Genomic DNA, 21,037 nt, shown 5'->3' with positions numbered 1-21,037 from the left:
CTTTCACATATTGATAACTGTAAAATATTCAATAGATACCCGAGGAGATTTCACCACCATCATCATCATCATCATCATCATCATCATCATCATCATCATCATCATCATCATCATCATCATCATCATCATCATCATCATCATCATCATCATCATCATCATCATCATCATCATTATTATTATCATTATTATTAAAAATTAATTTAAGTGTGAGATGTGGTATAACAATGATGGAACTGAATTTGTTTTATGTCATATACACGAGATGAAATCGGTCGAGAAGAGGATTATATGTTCAGGTGGGCCTCGATTTTTGTATGGGCATACACTGGTTGTATTCTAGGCCACACACCACAACCCGAAACATCGAGTCCACTTTATCCGATCTCGATTCCAATTGAGTCCTCGTTTACTCGGTTACTTTTCAAGACAAAATATTTCCACGTTTGTTGCTTAAACTAAGTGTTGATGTATGTCTGGCAAGGACTGGGTCAGGGTAAATGTTATTAATACCGGGAGTACCCCCTCCCCCACCCTTTGTAGTGCATACTTGGCAAGATGGAACTATATCTGTTTTTGGGTATGAATTTACTACGAAACGAATACTCAGGCCGGGAAAGCTGCGCCGTGCCGACATGCCAAATGAACGATGGTACCATGTACCTCCGTCAGGGTTTATAATGTTGTATAGTCACTGTTGAATTTGCGTGAGGTACACAGTATTAATACTTAGCATATGCTTACTTAATGCTACTGACCTCCGTGAGGATGTCACAGGTAGATCAAATGTAATAAAGAAGTAGGAAAGATATAATATAAATGCTGGAAAATATGTATTAATGCCTGCGTCACACTGTCCCGAAATTGACACCAGATGGACACACGATAAAGGAAATGTTCAAATTCGGCTCTGACCGTTAAAACATCGGGCCATTCGTGAGGGCATCTTAAGCTATCGTATGACCGCCGGTGGAGTTTCTCAGGCTCCGGCAGCAACTTCGTGATCGGTGGCAAAATCGTTGGCATACATATACGTTTTATTTTACACGGTCTCTGAATGAATGCTCCGTCGATTGAATGAAACTGACCCTTTTCTCTCTTTTTTGAGAAACTTTAAAATAATTTTAGAAAACAATTGAGGAACCGACAACTGTAGATGTTTTTGTTCTCAGTATTAAAAAAAGAAAACTAAATTATATATAATATGTTAATCATGTATTAGAGGCTATATGGTAACGTATTCGAAGGTCATGATTTCCAATGACGTGCTATGCAATTCGAGTCGCTTGAAACGTTTCATCATTAACCTGGCATGAAGGGCACTTTAAATCAAAAACTCATACACTATAATATAATTTATATTCTGATCGGAAAATGACAACAACACATGATTTACTTTACCCTCCTTTTTTCGACAAAGATATTCTAATAAATTAGTCTTTCCAATTTCTGTATTTTTTTTCTATAAAAAGCAATGTTTGTTTCCTGTCCTCCTCAATCTTCTTTTTGCCGACGCTTTTCAACATTCCAGAAAGTCTAGAAGTTAAATTAGTCGAAAACGAAACATGGCGCTTCTTCGATGTTTGTTGGCCTTTGCCTTCATCGTTTGCTCGGTCAAAACTTTCGGTAAGATGCTTATTTTTTTATTTTATTTATTTTTCTTCCGTCGAAAGTTGTCCATTTTGAATATTGTATCTTCCATATTTCTGCATTTAGAGTATAAGACCATCATTTATTTGCAAGTGCTTGTTGATGTTTGTTAGAGGTCAGTTGTATACATGTTTTTTTTTTTTTTAGAAGGCCTGTTTACGTACATGTTTTAAGGCGATTATATAGTGTACTGGTATTATAACCGAAATTAATCGAATCATTTTAATTGAACGCCCTTTCTGACAATGTCTTACTTGCATCCAATGCGAGGAGGGTTCTGATCCCTTCATGGTTTCACCGAAGTGCAAGGTGCACCGAATGCACCGAAGTGCAAAGAGACTGACTTCGGTCAGCTTGCGGCTTTGATAAGCCAATGAGGCTTCTTCGCGAGTTCCTGCTTGCAGGAGGATCTAACATACACAAATACAAAAGTGATGTGGCGTCTCACCGATATACCGTCAGCAAATGAAAAATTAGGGATCACCACCAACCAAGAGCTTCAGAGCTCAGTTGGTGGTGGACATGATTTGTTATGCTGAGATCACTTGTTCGTGTCTTTTTTTTTCATTTTTCTTTTTACTTTACCGATACTTCAAATATGCCGATTTCAATTTTTTTTTTTTAATAATCTTTTTCTTTGTACTTAACTGAAATTTCTTTATACCTTAATTTTCCTCTGGGGTGGTGGAGGAAGGAGTGGTTCGTAAATGTTTGCAAGCTGAACAAAGTGTCAGAAATCTCGGCTTAACTTTATAGATAGCTCAAAGATAAAATCATATGCCATAGACCAGTGTTGTCAGTTCAGAACACGTTGTCAAGAACAACTTAATTTTAGGCAGAAATTTGAAAAGAATGATCCTTGTTACAAACAAATTGACCGGTGAGCGAGGAACATATTTTCTAAGCATCCACAGTGTTGAATTCATTTTCAACATATCATTTTCGAAATAACAACATTTGAAGTTGACATGTTTTGTACCAAAAATAAAATAAAACTTTTAGCAAACTGCTTATCCACAAAAGAGCCTGTGGAAGAGAGTGTGTAAAAGTAAGTTGGCCTGATATTTCGGTCCTAGCAGGATCTTCTTCAGAGGCTAAATGACAAGTCACAGTAACAGAAGGGACAAATTCACGAATGAGCAAGGTGAACACAAAGAGATAGATGTAAGAGGATTAGTAGACAAGGGATGGAGAAGAGAAAGAGACCAACAGGGGAAGAGGAGAGGTAGGAGATAAACTGCCGAGGGACAAAGAGAGGATTAAGGGAAGAGGGTAGAGAATAAATTAGAAAAGGACAAAGACAGAAAGGTGTGGAGAAATAAGGGGGTTATAACAGTTATATGGGATTCGGGGGGTACGGGGTAAGATGTGGGGAATAAAAAAAAAGTGAACTTGGAAGATTTTGTGCTTTTTATGAGGTGTTTAACTTGTGATAAACCAGCGTATCAAATCACGTTGATACATTTTGCTTTAAAAGGATATATAGCTATAGGGAAAAATTCATTATTGACAGACGAAAGAGAAACAAAATTCTAAGCATCCTGGTCAAATCTGTGGTATACAATTTGTATATAGCGTAGCTTATTCGACATATTGATCGTAGAGATTGTCACAGATGATGTGATGTTAACAGCAGTAAACTTGAAGCAAACAGCTGCCATGCCATAGTTGCACTCCGCCCGCAAAGTACTGTATATTTTTCGCGGTATTCAAGTTCTCGCTTTATTGTTATGACCTTGGATTGGATTGGATATTCTCATTTTAACCTATAGGGCCTATAAAAGGAGATGTGAAGTTATACAAAACTTTAGTAATCGCCTTTTTTATTTGGAATCCCTATTTTATGTGTTCATATTTAGATCCATCCATCCAACGTTGAAGTAAAATGTTGGATTGAAATTTTGGAGAAGAAAAATAAAGAACAAAATTAGTCAATGTGCTCCTTCGATACCAGACTTGTCAGCCTGGTTGCTTCAAGTTCACTTTTGGATGAACAATCATTTGTGATCTCCAAATCAGATGCCGTTTACAACCTTGGCAAGTTTTACCCTTAGATGGGACCTGTTGCTTCAATGATTTTGTCTTACACTGCGATACGTCCAGTTTGTATTTCAATAATACTTGTAAAATGATCTTTTTGACTGACTATAGTTAGTAATACTCAGACCATTGTGTCCTTAGATGCAACAAAAAAACTCAACGGGCTGAGGTTTATCCTTACATGGTTACATAATTATGTCAGATTTGTTTTTCAATTTTGCCAATTTTTCAGTGACAAATGCTATTGAATATCATCCAAAAGTGCTTGGTTGTTTACATAAAGGTAAAATGATATATTTTTCTTTGGAGCAGTTACTAGAATTTATAAAACAATGTATTAACAATGACTGAATGATAACATTAGAGCATGCATTGAGGGGCCAACTTTTCAATTTAGACATTAAAGGAGCAGTCCAGAGAAGTTAACACAGTTAAAGGTGACTATGCCACCCCTGTAACTTCCGTTAAGATTAGCGGTTCTTGTATATCTCCCGTTCCCGCTGTTAAAGATATGGGTGTTATTTTACACTCACATTGGTGGCCCATTTGGTTCCTCATGTAAATATAATCTGCTTCTCTTCCTCACATCCTATCAGACAAATTAGACAAATTCGCAAATATCCGGATCACAAGTCGACTGAGACACTTATCCATGCCTCTGTACCATCCATACTTGACTGTTGTGGCAGACTTTTATATAGTCTTCCTGCTTAAACTAAATTTCTAAGTTTCAGAGCATTCAAAACACCGCCCTTATATTAGTTACCCTCACAGATAACAGATCCCACAGTAAACCTATTCTCCACCAACTTCACTGGCTTCCGGTTTCTTAACGAATAAAGTACAAACTTCTCTCCCTCATTTACAAAGCCATCCTTGGTTTGCTCCAAACTATATTTCCAACTTACTCACCTTACAAATCCCAACTAGCACACTCAGATTTAACAGTACTATTCTCCTAAAGCCACCTAAAGTGAAAACTAAGACCTACGGTGAGCGTTCTTTTCAATTTTCGGACCCCAAAACTCTGGAACACTCTCCCCACCCACATTAGGAATGCCCCTACCATAGACAATTTATAAAGTGTATGAAAAACTCACTTATTCACGTGCTACCCTCATTGAACCTTGTAATTTTTCGATCCATTTGGTAAATGTTTAAGTTTTGGTTCTACCATGCTGTATTTTTGTACTCATTTTGTTTCTTATAAAGCGCAGCGAGACCGTCGGTATAATGCGAAATATAGAAATAAATAACCTTTTATTATTATTATTATTATTATTATTATTATTATTATCATCATCATTATGATTATTATTATTATTATTATCATTATGATTATTATTATTATTGTTATTATTATTATGATTTTTATTATTATTATTATTATTATTATTATTATTATTATTATTATTATTATTATTATTATTATCTTGCAAACCAGACGCGCTGCATAAACATCTGCACCAACATATTATATCTATTCATGGACTATAAAATGTCAAGACTTAATTCTGCCGAAAGCAATCTTTGACAAATTGGTCTGATCTGTGGCGCTGAAATCATCCTAACTGGATTGTTAAAGTCTTGTTTCAGACGTTAACAAACTGTATGACTGAATTATGTCCAAAGAATTAAAAAAAAAGGGAAAATACAAAATTGTGTTTACTTTCTCGTACTATAAGATATCAAGACTATTCTGACTAGATCATCCTGAAAAAAAAGCAAAAATGTCCACCAAATCATAAGCAATCCACATTATACACCACCATTCTTATTTATTTACTTATTAAAGCCGCTTCCATCGAGGACGAAATTCTTGACGCGGATGCCCTTAGTCGCCGCGGCCACAGATTGTTTCATAAACTGCTCCATCATCATCACCGTGGTGCTCTAGCCGACAACAAGAATCAGCCAAAACAGAGAGAGGAAAGACAACTCATACATGATAACAGAGAGAATGCCATGCTAGATGACTTCGAGAAGAAAATGGCTGAGTTATCTCCAGCGGAGCGTTTTGACTGGCATGCTCTCTTACACAGTGTCGGTAAACATGTTGCTACACACGTTGCAGAGAAGTTAAAAGCGAGAGTGTTGGCCGAAGAAGGGGAGCGACTGCCCGAGGGATACGACGAGCTAACACCTGAAGAGAGAAGCTGGTATGGCTCCCTGGGGAAAGCTGCTTTAGGTGCAATGAGTCTCTTTGGTAAATGAATACTGCGGGAAAGAAGCTTGTATCTGACCCAAACTGACCGATGTTTAGTCTATAGACACCCATCCTATCAAGGGAAATATTTCCCATGTACTTTAGTATTGTTTCGATTTCAAGTAATGGTGGTGGATTGACTTTTTAGGAATAAATAATCAGAAAATAAAGAAAGCACGATCTCTTTTCGGTGAGCAAATCAAGATGAGTATATGTGTACCTATATTGTCAGCATCGTGATGTTAAACACCTTTCAGGACCAAGACGAGGGAGAGGGAATCTTTGTCAGGGGAGGGGGGGGGGGTTAAAGACCCGGGGACCGAGCGCAATTAGATGGGCCGGTGAAAATGTTTTTAATACATATTTAACCACAAATAAAGTTTTCAAAAATGGGGCCCGTGTCCTAGTTACCGACGCCACTGTTTCAGGCCAGACAATTCCAATATAAGACCCAATAATTTATCAACAGAAAGGATACTATGAAATATCTGGAAGAGTTTAACGATTCAATCCGACAGTGGCGTGTCCCCATAGACAAGAACTGTAATTGCTGTACCTCTTTACTCTGCAGGAAAACAACTACATCTTTCACCGCAAGTACACGAGACATCTTGAACTCTTCCATCCTTCCGTTGCTACCCTCTTCTCCCTTCCCTCCCTACCTCCCCTTACCTATAGCTACCCGGACTCACCCACCAATCTTCTCATATTCCCCTCGGTCCTCTCCGTTCCTCTTTCTCAAATTACTTAACCCTCCCGCCTTAGTCGTAATTCCCCGGCGCCCCCCCCCCCCCTCTCTATCTCCTTCATCTCTGCTCCCCGTTCACAACCCTCTGAGAATTTTGTTGTTGTATTGTTATACAGAATTTTTGAATAACATTTAACCTAAAGCAGGGGCGTATCCAGGATTTTCCAATAGGGGGGGCGCCAGGCATGAATGATCGCCGTCCTGGGGGATGGGTCTAAGGGGAGGGGTGTACAATGTTTGCTTTCAAAGAAGGGTTGAAATGCAAAATGGTGTCATATGCATGGGCGGCGATCCGTACTTCCGAGTAAGGGGGGGGGGGATATGACCTTGTTAACTATCTAAGCGTAGCGCCACCATGAGTTGGCGCGAAGCGTACAAGAAAATTTTGGGATTAACAAACCCTCTAGATGGCCGGAAACGGCACTTCCCGAGGTTTCCAAGCGGCATATACCCAACTTTAAAATAGGGATGTCATGTCCGAAATATCTCATAATCAGGATCCAAAATACTTTTTTTTAAATTTCGGGTGTTATTTTGGGAAAATTGCCCCTGTCAATCTTGTTTCAGGCGCAACGTTAGAATGTTCGAGAGCTCTGTTATATTATTCGATGAAGAAAATGGCCTCATGCAGGCTATTATAGGCCTATACACATGCAATACACAATTACACATAGTTACATTCCTAGGTACCGATTGCTAGGGCATCCAGGTGAAACGTGTATTAAGCATTACCCTGGTTACATGAGATTCTCAGCTGTTCGAGGGAACATGTACGTGTGTAGGCCTACTATAGGGCCTATATGAATACTATGAGGGTGAATATATGTACTATATCAATACCGTGGGCGCAATAATACATTTTGTTGTTATAGGGCCAATGAAGCCTACAGTCAACTATTTTTGCTTTATAAAGACGCTTTATTTGAAAAGATCGCACTGCGTTTATGGTAGGCGAGAAATGAAGCTAAAAAAGAGCCGTACATTAACGAAGATGCATAAATGTAGGCATGAAAATATTCTTATCCCTGGCATTTGGTGGGGGGGGGTGATATGGTGCATTACATCCCCTCCACCCATTTTCATGGGGGGATATATCCCCCTCCACCCAGGATCGCCGCCCATGGCCATATGTGATCCATTTTTCGACCTTAATAATAAGCAACATTTCCAGTAAATATGGACACAAAATGCACAATTTAGTATGGCTGGCATGTCATTTAGTGTTTATAGTGATAATACAAACACAATTACCATCTATGTTTCTAAAACTATTATGCCGCCGAACTTCGCCAGAACCTTTTTTTGGCAAACAAAAAATAAAGCATACGGGAGGGGGGGGGGGGGGTTGAGCGATCACCGACATCTCACATAAAGGTCGTCATCAATTTTTTTTTTTTTTTTTTTGCTAAACTTTTTTTTTTTTTGGTGACGGCCAATAGGGGGGGCGCGCGCCTGTTGCGCCCCCCTGGATACGCCCCTGTAAAGTGCAAACAACATTCAATGTCTTCTAGTATTAATACAAATGGAAAAGATGCAAAGTACACTCAATATATAATAAACATAATATCAAAGCGCCCAACGTCTCAGATCAGTTTTCTCAGAAACATACGAGACATTCTATAGTTCGGGCATCTTTTCAGGATGACAACCCATCCGGGGCGCGAATTTTTTTTCCCAGTGCGGTAAAGGCCATTGTTTGAATACCTCGCTTCTCATTGGCTGGGTGTTGCACTTTTGATGCTGAATTGGGAGGTTCTTGCCTATGCTATGCTTGTGTATGTACAGGTACATACACGTGCACACAGTGGATCGTGTCAAGATTTGAGGGCTACAAGGAAAAACGTCACATGATCCTGCATTGTTGGTTCGTTGTTTTGTGCGTTGTCCTCGTTGACGTAGTCGGTCCAGGTTTAATGTATACGCCGATGGCGTTAACATATTGATAACTGTAAAATATTCAATTGATACCTGAGGATATGTCGTCATCATCGCCATCGTCATCGTCGTCGTAGGTCGTTTTCGTTTTCGTCGTCGTCGTCATCATCATCGTCACCATCGTCATCATCGTCATCATCGTCATCCTCGTCATCATCGTCATCTAGAAACTACTCCTGCATCAATGATTTATGAACAAAAAAATGAGCTTCCTTTACTTGCCAAATTTCGTTACTTTGAACGAAATTGGTCTAAATCTATAATACTTCATAAAAAAATATATATATATATTGTACATGCGTTGACATGTTATGTTGGGCCAAGACACCTGAAGTATTTTGCAATAGTACTTGTCGGGAAGACACAAGCCGTCCTATGTTCCATAGCAACACGTGTCTATATGGCAATGAATGTCGTACCACAATCGTTCCATGGACAATTTACTCGTCAGTTTCCAAACCCCTTAAAGTTAGACGGGCGCCGGGTTTAGGGGGCGCTGAAATGGGACAATGAGATTTTTAAAAAAATAAGCACTTTTTAGAAAAACATGACGAAATTGATGTATGTCGTCAGGCATGAATATTTTCCAGATACATATAAGAATCTGAACTGAATGTAGTTGCTTTTATTAGCAAATTTATAGATTGTGATTTCTTTTCAGTCCATTTCTACCGTTTTTTTAAAAAAAAATTTATTCTGTTCTGTATTCTGTAATGACTACATGTCACTGAAATTTTGGGTACTTCAGTATACAGTTTCAAGGCAGTAGATTTCGAAAGGTGGAAATATCATAGGCGTAGGAGCACAATTTGATTTAGGGTGGAGGGGGGCTGTAACGGCTTGCCCGAACTATATAACCAAAAGTTTTCGTGCGCAATTTATTTTTCTTTCAGTAGTGGGGGTGGGGTGGGGTGGGCGCAATTTTCTACTCTTGCACCCGGGCGCCAAAACCTCTAGCTACGCCACTGCACCCTTTCACATGAAATAGCTGATGGCTTGTCATGGCACCAGTAGATTTTCATATCATGAGCGTTTAGATTTTGAGCTGGGATATTTCATTTTTATTTATTTTAGGCCTATTCTAAGACAATATTTTCTAATTAAACAGTTTTGTTTACAAGAAAGACCGCAGCAGGCACAATTCTGTTATCATTCCTTATTCATCCTTAAGTAAATTCATATGTGCGACTCGTTATATCTGTGCGTGTGTGGTTTTTTTTTTGTGGCTTTGTTTGTGTGTATGTGTGTGTTTTTCGTTATTGTTTCTGATATTTAGACAGGCTGTGACCTCTAATCTAATGATTTCAGATAACGATATCGAAAAGATATTAAAAATTGCTTAAGTACACAATCTGTAGTTGGATAAAAAGTCTCGACGTCTTTCTGTTGGTGGCAACTTTTCAGCTGACATGTTTCGTGATCATTGACTGACTGAGACAGAAATCATCGCTAAACCGGATATACAGAAATATAATACAGAAATCATCATGGATATCGAGCATATCAAGACAATACTGAGGAATGTTGAAAGTCAACACACATTTACTAAGGTAAGAATTGAACGATTTTGGAAAAGAAAATAAGAAAGGAAAGCCGTACAAACTACATTAATTTTGTTACGTCAATATCATTCAAATATAAAAAAATCCCAATTCCTTACACTGACTGCTTGGGATAATGATATATCTACCCTCAAAACCATGGTCTAATACAAAGAAAACAAACGAATGGAAGTTGAACTATATAGTCCTGCAGCACGTTTACGCATATTTGCAGACTGAGTTGATTTTTGTATCGAGTAAGTTGATGTTGGTTGTTACAGACCTTCAATAATGTCTTATATTATACACTGAGGGCTGGTTACCCTTCTGTTTAACCTTGTAGTCAGTTTGAAGAATGACCTATTATAAATCATATGAATTTTAACAATAAAAGTGAATGTATAAAGCCTCTATACATAAGCTCAATTTTAGGCCATCTTCTCATCACAAGTCCGTTTAGAAAAACGTAAACATTTTTGTCATCGCTATATTTGCCATATATCCTGTTTCGTAGCAGCTCAGAGTATAACATGGATAACGAGTCCGTCCTTCATTCATTCATATTCAATTCTTAACGTGCGGTTCCTTAACAAACTTGAATTGCCAATTCTTTGCGCGTTCATATGGATACAGAAGGCCATTTAATCAGTTCGTTAAGCTAGATGAAATGTCATTTAATCATCCATATTCTTGTCATTTCTTACACACACTCACACACACATGTTGTTCATCCATATTATTATCATTACACACAGTGAGGGATTTCAGACATATACTCTTGTAGTTTTACATAGCTCCTTAACAATAATCATATGTCATTTCTGTATCCCAATTCTTATGACATCACACACACACACACACATGTTTGTATTACATTCAGACCTAGGACCCCATTGTATTTTCCATTGTTCAAATCCACGTACCTTAACCTTAACAATACCCCATACAATAGAATTCTTCCGAGGACGTGGTGATTCTTTAGAAATCACAACCGAGGACCTGGAATTCTTTTGTTCAACTCCTCGGTCAGAATACAAAACAAACGCACAAAGACACACTTCTTCCTAAAGACGAATGTATATATGAGCCTTGTTCATCCATATTCTTATCATTTCACAAACTGAGGACTTTCACACAGAAGGTCCATACTCTTGTATTTTAACACAGCTCCTTGACCTCTACGAAATGTCCTTTGGCCATCCATATTTTAACAGGTTCATTAAAACGAATGCCGTATAGTGGTGTTTTGTTAATGCTATAGTCATATTATCCACTTGATCCTTAAAACGGTTGAATCGGTGCTTGTTATATTTATCTGTTCCTCAAATCAATAACGTATCATTTGTTCATCCATAATTCTGTTCCTTACAGCAGACGGATGAATTTCATTTTGGTTTTGCTGCCATGTCCTTATCATAGGCTTAATTGTGAGAATCTTGTATATATAGAGTCAATGAATCTGCTAGGAAATGAATTTGTAAGACATGTCAAAAATATTCAACTACTAACGAACATCCTCTACATTCCAAGCTCATTTCTCTGGGCAATAAACACTTATAATTTGAGAAATCCAATTATCACGCAATGTTTTAGAATTATACTCTTTAAGAACTCGTTTATTTACAGAGCAGCCCTTTTTGTACAAAACGGCTTCTTAGATCCTTTACTGTAGCTTTCCGATAATGTTTTAGAATTTTTACTCTTTTAAGAACTCGTTTTATTTACAGAGCAGCCCCTTTTTGTAAACTGGTAAAGACAGCTTCTTATATCCTTTCTTGAATTTTGATAACTTTTGTAACGTTTTTTATCGTTCATTATTATCTTAATCTCATAAACTTTTATATGTCTTAACCTGTATTTTTGATGTTCTGTATATTGTTATATTTGTATCCTATTTATAAGTTTCTCTGTGAATTTATACTGGAATACAGAAATGAAATGAAAAAAAAATGAAAATATCACTGAACCCTTTCAGATACCCGGATGTCATTTCTTCTATTCATCTTTAACATTACTTCTTTACCATATCACAAACAGTTTCTCAAGACGGACGACTTGTCCTTTACTGAGCCCGGAGTTGGAAATGTCAACTATGTGATGCGAGTTTCAAGCAAAACCGACCCTCGAAAGACTGTCATCGTAAAGCTTGCAGGACCGATTATTAAGGTGAATTTAGTTTGTCCAGTGTTCGCTTGGATCAATTTTTTTTTATATCTATAGCTTTAAAAGACACGAGTGAGATTCACAAATCAGTTCATTGCTGTCTCTTAGAAAAGCTGCATTTTGCATGGAATTTAGTCCCAGCTTTGTGGTTTTAGATACTTGAGTTTTAGTAGCTGATTTCTAGTATAAGTTCGTATATATGTATGTATTGTATTTTAGATCCTCCCGCAAGCAGGAACTCCCGTAAGAAGCCTCATTGGCCTATCAAAGCCGTAAGCTGACCGAAGTCAGTCTCTTACATTCATATTTAACGTCCATGATTATGAATTGTCAACAACTCTGTAACTGGGTGACATACATTAATCTTGGAGTGACTCGAACCGGGGACCTTATATGATTGGAAGGCATCGGCGTTAACCGCTGGGCTAACACTCCACAATATATATGGAGCTAACACTCCACTATATATACTCGTATTTAAAGCATATAGTCGCATCTCCTCGTACTCGCCTTTACGGAGTTGTATCTCGTACTTGAGGGATTTTCAAAAGTACAGGAACTTATGCAAAGCAATACGTAATGGTATGCTGTTGTATATTCATACTGGAAGTTTGGAATTAGACGTAAGATAAGTTACAAGGTCAAAGAATAATTATTTTTTGCTAAATCTTGGTCAACCTATGATACGAAATGTTCATGAACATAGGCAATATACAGAAAAATCACGACAAAAAAAAACCTAGTACTGTAGTGAAACTTAAACTCGGAAAACTAATATTTGACTCAAAGGATTAGGGAGTCGTAAAAATATCGATCGGTAGCCTCTCTTTATTTAGTATAAGTTAACAATTGTTGTCACAGTATCATCTCTGCTTTGTAAAACTTTTGTGCAGGCTCTTGGTCCGAACTATCCTTTGGACAAAAGCAGAAATAACCTTGAACGCAAAGCCTTAAGGAAGTTACACGACGTTTGCCCTGGGCAGGTTCCAGAAGTTTTCCACTGGGACAAAGAGGAGAGTTTTAGTGAGTTTTAATATTTCAATCCCTGAAATGATATACAATTCAATTTGTAAGTTAAACTTAAATTTAGAGAGGAAATCTATATATTCTATGTAAGAATAAGCCTAATCCTCCTTCAATCTCCCTTCAAGAATTTAAAACTGCATTTAGTAAGAATGATTTCATTTGCAGTTAGCGCTCTTTTAATAGGGTCTCATTGCTTGTTTGGTTCCCTGTTTAGTATTTCTTCTTCGTAATGTTTTGCTTCTCAATGTTGTGTAAGACGCGATCGTTATATTTGAATAGTTTTATTGTACGTTTTGTCTCTGCGGCTGCACTGTATGTATTGATATTGTTATATACTATTAAAACTAAAGATAAGAAAATATTATATTGATAGGCAATGATTGAGTTGTATTGTAATACTAAAGAACTCACACAATTATCATGTCTACTTGTATTAATGTCAAATGAGTCCATAAAAGGGATGAAAAAAGAAATGAAATGATATACAAAATGAAGGTAGCAACAGCACAACCCTGTTCTTTCTCAAGAAGTAATTGCAACATTAAATTTACAAAAAAAAACAATAACATTCTAGTTCTTGTATCAAGTTACGCAGTGGCAAAGTGTTATGCCAGTCGGTCTCCAAATGTTCTTCAATTCTGGCAGATAAAGTATAATACAATTTATTTAATGAGTAATAAATATTCATCTGCAATATGGCCTAATTTTTCCATAAGTGTTTGGGCTGCACCATTGTTGTGTTATACGAAATCGAATTATGAATGTAAATCCATGCACCTTTCTAGATTAATTGTCCTGAAATGTGACTCTTTTTACAGTGTGTAGCCATGAAATGATGAACGAATGGATTGTGACGAACTTACACAAATAGTATATACAACTGTCGCATTTAAAAAAACTGTCATTAACCTCTACTTGGAAATACTTGGTAGGCTATTATCTCACTTGTTTAGATCATCTTATAGAAACTATATCATTAGCATATTTGGGCCCATGACGAAAATACACTGTTGCCTGACCGTCCGTGGTAAAATGAACCTTAGCTAAGTGGACATTCTTGCAGTTAGTGTGACGATAAGTAGGAAACCATATTGTACACTGAGAAAACTTTGTAAAATACTGTGCACATCTTTACTGTTGATGCCACATTGTCGCGATGATCATTTAGTCCTAAAATGCAAATTTCAGAGTTAACTTCTCACGAAGTTAGCAAACGTACAAGAGGTTCTTGTTTCGACACGCGACATGTGTATGCAAGCGGGCACTGCATGTCTTTAACCACTGTGTAGTAACATGCTGACCGCTAGACCGTTGGGACAACACGATTTAAGAGGAAACCACGGCGGTAAGTTATAGTGCAATATCGGCCAGGTCAATACCCGGCGCTTTCAACGTCTAAAAACTCTTATGTATTTTACTTAGTGAGCAAGAGTATTTTTCTTTGATTTTGTCGACAGTGATTATGCAAGATTTGAAGCACTACGAGGACATGAATTGGGCTTTAATGAGAGGGGACATCAAACAAGGCGCTTTCCGAAACATTGTTGAGTTCGCAACTACCTTGCATCGAGTTACTCACAAAAAATATTGTCCAGAGGAGGAATTTGAAGTTATGAAGCAAACGTTCAGGTATGCACTTCTTGTTGATGGCCTAAATCAAATGTTGATAGTTGTTGAGTTGAAAAAGTAATGTGTAAATCGCACATACGTACACATCTGACTTTTTGACTCCAAATGCAAAGAATAACAGTCTTGTTATTTATGGACTATTAACAGAATTATCAAAGTCTCCTTCAGAATGACGTAATGAGATATCTCATGTGGTGTTCTGACATGGGGCGGGAAGGGGGAGGGTGTAGGGGGTAGGAGGCATGGACAAGTAAAAGGGGGAAATGATGTTGATGCACATTTCACAGTTGCATCAAATAGTAAAAGTTGAAGCTTTGCAGAGCAAATGAATATGCCTTAATATATAATGTTTTAATTTAATTATTTTCTTAGCACCACTGCTTTTTTATGCATGTACTGATATTTTGTGGATAATCATGTATAGCTGGGGATGCGTCTTAGACCATAATATCTTTCTCGTCTAGATTTACGCCAATGGTATTTCGGTCGAGCAGGAGGGGAACAGAATTAGGACGTTGTACTTGATCTACCCCCCTCCTCTCCTTACGCGCGCACACACACACGCGCGCGCGAACAAAGGAGGCGAGACTTTTACACTGTTCGTTCTACTTTTTCCTTTTTGACACAGGAATGAAACGATGCGCAACGTCCACTATACCTACGTATTCACGTGTCCCTGGATCAAAGATCACCCAGCCAATTTCCCATCTGCAGCCGCCAAGGAATACCACGCATTGCTCTATGAGAACAAGAGAGTTGTATCAAATACACTTGAGCTGAGAGAGATCTATATGACCAAGAAGGAATGCCTTCTTCACGGTGACATGCATTCCGGTTCCGTGATGACCAACGGAGAAGACGTTAAAGTAAGACAACTCGGGCAACTCAAGTATATAGTAATCAATTTACCTTCCGAAACTTATGGAATGCGAAAAGGGCAACCAAATTTCGTTGTCTCAACTAAGTTTGTTGTTGTCTAAACTAAAGCTGTTGCCGCTGTTTTACCATGCTGTTTGCTCAAACTCACGTTGATGTCTAAAATTCCGTTGTCTAAACTTACGTTAAAATTAGCATCGAAATAAGTTTTCCCTTTTCGCGTTCCATAGAAACTTGTGAAAAGTATTGGTGTTGAAATAAAAATGGGTGGATGGGGTGAGGAAGTGGCTTTCCGTTCTTCTTTTGGCATAGCGAAACTAAGATAATCTGTAAGATACGAACTGTAAACACCGGGATTGCGTAAACTCAGACATGGTTACCATAATGATTGTTGTAAATAATAATGTCACTCGAGTTTGAGGAAAGATTTGACAATGTTGAGTCGTTATGTCATAACCTACAGAATATTGAATAAGTAATAAGGAGAAAATAATACGAAAACAAGATATAGCAGAAAGAAAATGACTTATAATAGTTAATTGCAAATGCACGGTCAAGAAACAATGGCAACTGATCGATGTTATTTCTCGTTTCCAAACCTTCCTTAAGGATTCAACATTTGGTTTCTCCATAACTTTATCAGGAGTTCAACAGTACCAATGGCTCACTTATTTGATCCAATAAACCCATGTTTAGAGAAGTACCAGAAAAGAAGTGATACTGATGCAATAAAACAATGCGCAAAACGCAATACACAATACGCAATACGCAATACGCATTACGCAAACCTTCCTTAGTATTCAACATTTGGTTTCTCCATAACTTTATCAGGAGTTTGACAGTACCAATGGCTCACTTATTTGATCCAATAAACCCATGTTTAGAGAAGTACCAGAAAAGAAGTGATACTGATGCAATAAAACAATGCGCAAAACGCAATACACAATACGCATTACGCAAACCTTCCTTAGTATTCAACATTTGGTTTCTCCATAACTTTATCAGGAGTTCGATAGTACCAATGGCTCACTTATTTGATCCAATAAACCCATGTTTAGAGAAGTACCAGAAAAAAGTGACACTGAAGCAATAAAACAATGCGCAATACGCATTACGCAATACGCAATACGCAAAACAAATGCAAAGTTTGTTTTCACTTTATTTTCTCTTCTTCTATAGATCATTGATGCAGAACTTGTTTGCGTTGGTCCGCAATCCCTGGACTTAGCTTTCCTGCTTGCTCACTTCTTATATTTTTATCACGTCCACCGGATTTATCCTAGAAAAGACGGCGAGGACTTTGCGTCGAGACTACGAACCATGATGTGCAACGCAGGTGATTATGTCTTCTTGATATATGCAGCAACATTCTGGGGGGGGTGGGATTCAGGACTTAAAATATGGGGGGGAGTGTGCATGGCCCGTCGACTACCATGCAGGGAGGGGAGGAGGAGAGGGACTATACTCTAACATTTTAGACGTGAAGTGGTGTATTTTGAAAGCATTTATAAGCTACAAGGTCTGTAGTTAGGTCTACACAGTTGTGCTAATAAATGTTTTCAGCTTTTGAGTGTAGGATGAAAATTGAAGATTCTTGTTAGAAGTATAAATAGTATATATACACGTATTTTTTTTTATCATAGTTTAAAATAAGACCAACACACGATGATATATCTTTTGACATAATTATTATTTGAGTGGTTTTCAAAACTAGAAGAAAAAAAAAAGATTTTGGGTCATTGAATTTTTTTTTTATAGTAAAACAATACTTCCGAGAAATATCGACTTGGTTGACTGAGAAGGAATGCGAGACCATCATTCAAGAAGTTGTCGGTTTCACTGGATGTGAAATGTGCAAAAGGTTAGTGTAAATATGCGTGTTCATTGTGATATATATATATATATATATATATATATATATATATACATATATATATATATATATATATATATATATATATATATATATATATACAAATGAAAATCGTAATGAGTTGGAAAATCAAGAACAGTGAAAAAACTTTCAGCCTCCACCGGGATTCGAACCACGGGCCTTCCGCCGAATCCCGGTGGAGGCTGAAAGTTTTTTCACTGTTCTTGATTTTCCAACTCATTACGATTTTTATTTATATATTTTCATTTGCCTTTGTCGTTTACCTCCATTGCATTTACATATATATATATATATATATATATATATATATATATATATATATATATATATAGATATATAGGCATATATATAGGCATATATATAGGCATATATATAGGAATATAGAGGCATATATATAGGCATATCATAGAATTGAATGTGCAATTTTAAGTTTAGAGGGTAAAACAAAAATGAATGAAAAATGATTTTTTATTTTCTTGAGTAAAAAGTTCCCTACAAACGAAACATAATCATTTTTTTTATCTTTCAAATAATAATAATAGTATTTGTTTTCTTTTGATAGGACATTCAGCGCAGCGCACTATCACGAATCCGACGACTACCCACTGGCCGAACAGAGCTGCATCAGACAAGGGGTCAAATTAATCGAAAACTATAAAGAAATAAAGACAATCGAAGATTTGATGAACATATTACAAATAGATTCACTCCCTCTGTCTCCATCATCATCTGGATAATGTACATGGCTTGATCGGTTTGTACCGTGAATAAGAGACAACCGTTAATCAGTATAAACTGAAGTCTGTTGTAACACCGTAATACGTGTTAGACCTGTCAGCAGATGCTACTTTGCCAAAAATACTTACAGACGAATTCATTACTCAAAGGCTGATTCAACTTATACCGTAATGACTGGTTAAAAGTTTAAACAAATGTACCTATGTTTGATTAGTAAGTATATACCTTGTAAAGATGGTTCAAATTGCAGATTTTATGCATTTTGCAGTAAAGTGTCACCAACTTTTTGTTAAAGTGTGGACGAGATTATTGGCGAAACCTATATTAGAGTAGTCTAGTTAGTCCAGTCAATCATTATGCATATGATTGTGTGTTTAGTATTTTAGTAATTTCTGTTTGTAAGTCCTGCTGAGTGGCAACTGGTCATCAATGTAACATATGTTAAGAAATTATAACAAAGAGTTTAAACTGATTATATTTCGAAATATTTCGATACGGATATCCGAGCATCACAACGCTTGTTTCGAAGTGGAAGAGAAGAAAAGTGTTTATTCAAAAATTGAATGGACTTCAAATGACTCGACTTGTCGTGATTTTGTAACAGTTTTAACAGATAATATTTCAAATCAGCAGAAAGATAAATATAATTATAGATGGGTTATAGTGTCGGTTAATTGTAAAGAAAAGAATTGAACAATTGAATATATATATATATATATATATATAAATATATATATATATATATATATATATATATATATATATATATATATCTATCTATATATATATATATATATATACATATATATATATATATATATATATATATCTATATCTATATATATATATATATATATATATATATATGCCGTCTGCAAAACGTGTTTCTGATCAGGATATGTTATCTACATATTGGGCTAACGTGACTGTTTAGCATAATGTTCCAGCAAGACGTGTTGTACACAGTTCAGGGGAAAACGGACGTGATCAATTGCATATCTATGGTACACAGTTACCCTCCTACCAACGCTGGTAGTCAAACACACATATGTCGGAAGCAAGGCAGTCAGTTTGAGGTTGCTAATGGAAGCTAAAATAACAGCCTAACAGTACTGTTCTTACTACAATCGCTGTCTTATTCTGAACGAAGTTATGCCCCTCCAGTGTTGCAGACAGCAAATGTGACCATACTGTTACGACGACGACATAATTATGTTTTTGCCCAGCTATCTCTAACGTTGGTTGACCATTGTATCGTTAGCTTTTACTGCTAGATAAGGTGATATAGTAAAAATTACCCACCGGCCAAATTGGATAACAAAATTCCAAAACCACTATAAATCTTGAGTGCGAACAACTTGCAAACTGCCCACTACTGCATACACTATAATAGGAAAATAAATGAGAACTTAGAAGTTTTGGGAGTAGCTATCTCCATCTCCAAGTTTCTACAGAAAATATTTGTTGCTACTATATTTGACCCCTGTAAATCTCTCTGCATTTTGTTCTTTAACTAGTTATTCAGCTTTGGTTGCAACTAAGTAGTAGTTCGAGCCTTCAGCAACGAATTTATGGTGATTCGTTCTCACTCGCGAATATCATGATTGTATACTCTGCTTACGTAAAAGCTATGAATTTTTACATTATTACCATTCATGCGTGCAAGGCATGAAGTGGTATACAGGTACGGTAGTTAATGAATAGCCATGTCACAAAATGTGATCTTCAGGGGGGTGGGGGAAGGAGGAGGGTGGGGGGCAAGTAATCACTTACTGTTCCTAATTATTTTTATTGTTATTGTTGTCATTGTTGTGGTCATCTCCTTATTATCTCTTTTACTTGTTTATCATATCCATTTTATTGCATCTCCAATCGAAATAAAACCAAACTCTTGGCGAGAAATGCAACACGAGTCTATATTATTTATATTATATTATGCAACATTCAGTCTATATGAAATAGTAAAACGAACCGATTCCGAGCCTTTCACATACCCACCAACGATTAGCAACTGTTCAGCAGTAATACCGCTGATGTTGGCCATTTCAAATACAACTCGAGCAACTCATTACCACTACACATCATGCCCACTATACCCACTTCCCCTTCCCCATCCCATCCCCCGCCTCAAGCAACACTGTACTGTAAAAATACCGGACATTTTTCCCTCTCTTCAAAAGCATAAAGCGTACGATAACGTACCTTAGATGGGTAGTTCATAAAGCACTTCTAAGGAATCATTTTGGTTAAAGACGTAACCAACGAGAAACAGCTGGCATCCTTGTCTGCATAAGTACCGGGTGAAATTTAGTCTATAGTTCAAACGAAAACGACATTGCTAGATTATTAACTTTACAAGTGGTATACGTGTTATAAGTTATCACCACTAAATCAACAAATTTAAGATCATGTCTTTCTCAAAGTCATTGGTAGTAAAGTACAAACATTCTTTCATTTTGAACTGTATATAAACCTAATAAGCAATGACACCATATGGTCGGCGGAAGAATGCTCACACTAGGAAAGGGGGAGGGGAAACACAACATATGAATAACCGGGGACATGTGACTTTGAAGGTGGAGACACAGAGCCAG

At 37.0% G+C, this 21,037-nt stretch overlaps 2 protein-coding genes and 1 long non-coding RNA gene across 3 annotated transcripts in view; 2 read left to right on the top strand and 1 right to left on the bottom strand.

Moving 5' to 3' along the window:
- The window catches only part of LOC139969104 (uncharacterized), a 37,355-nt gene that overhangs the window by 1,278 nt on the left and 15,040 nt on the right, over nucleotides 1-21,037 (bottom strand). The window contains exon 2 of the long non-coding RNA XR_011793650.1: nucleotides 8,610-8,752. This is a non-coding gene — a long non-coding RNA (uncharacterized lncRNA). The remainder of the gene's footprint in view (nucleotides 1-8,609; nucleotides 8,753-21,037) is intronic.
- On the top strand, nucleotides 1,471-6,096 carry LOC139969079 (uncharacterized). Its single transcript, XM_071973842.1, has 2 exons — nucleotides 1,471-1,623; nucleotides 5,483-6,096. Exons 1-2 carry the CDS (start codon nucleotides 1,563-1,565, stop codon nucleotides 5,899-5,901), a joined length of 480 nt encoding a protein of 159 aa, XP_071829943.1. The 5' UTR covers nucleotides 1,471-1,562; the 3' UTR covers nucleotides 5,902-6,096.
- LOC139969093 (methylthioribose kinase-like) lies at nucleotides 9,929-19,193 on the top strand. Its single transcript, XM_071973872.1, has 8 exons — nucleotides 9,929-10,126; nucleotides 12,155-12,283; nucleotides 13,174-13,303; nucleotides 14,764-14,935; nucleotides 15,564-15,801; nucleotides 16,991-17,147; nucleotides 17,570-17,672; nucleotides 18,268-19,193. The coding sequence occupies exons 1-8, from the start codon at nucleotides 10,064-10,066 to the stop codon at nucleotides 18,440-18,442; spliced, it is 1,167 nt and encodes a 388-aa protein (XP_071829973.1). The 5' UTR covers nucleotides 9,929-10,063; the 3' UTR covers nucleotides 18,443-19,193.

This window comes from Apostichopus japonicus, chromosome 6, assembly GCF_037975245.1.
Source record: "Apostichopus japonicus isolate 1M-3 chromosome 6, ASM3797524v1, whole genome shotgun sequence".
In the NCBI taxonomy this organism is placed as follows: Eukaryota; Metazoa; Echinodermata; class Holothuroidea; order Aspidochirotida; family Stichopodidae; genus Apostichopus; species Apostichopus japonicus.
Note: the sequence above shows the minus strand (reverse complement) of the source record. Positions and strands in the feature narration are given on the sequence as shown.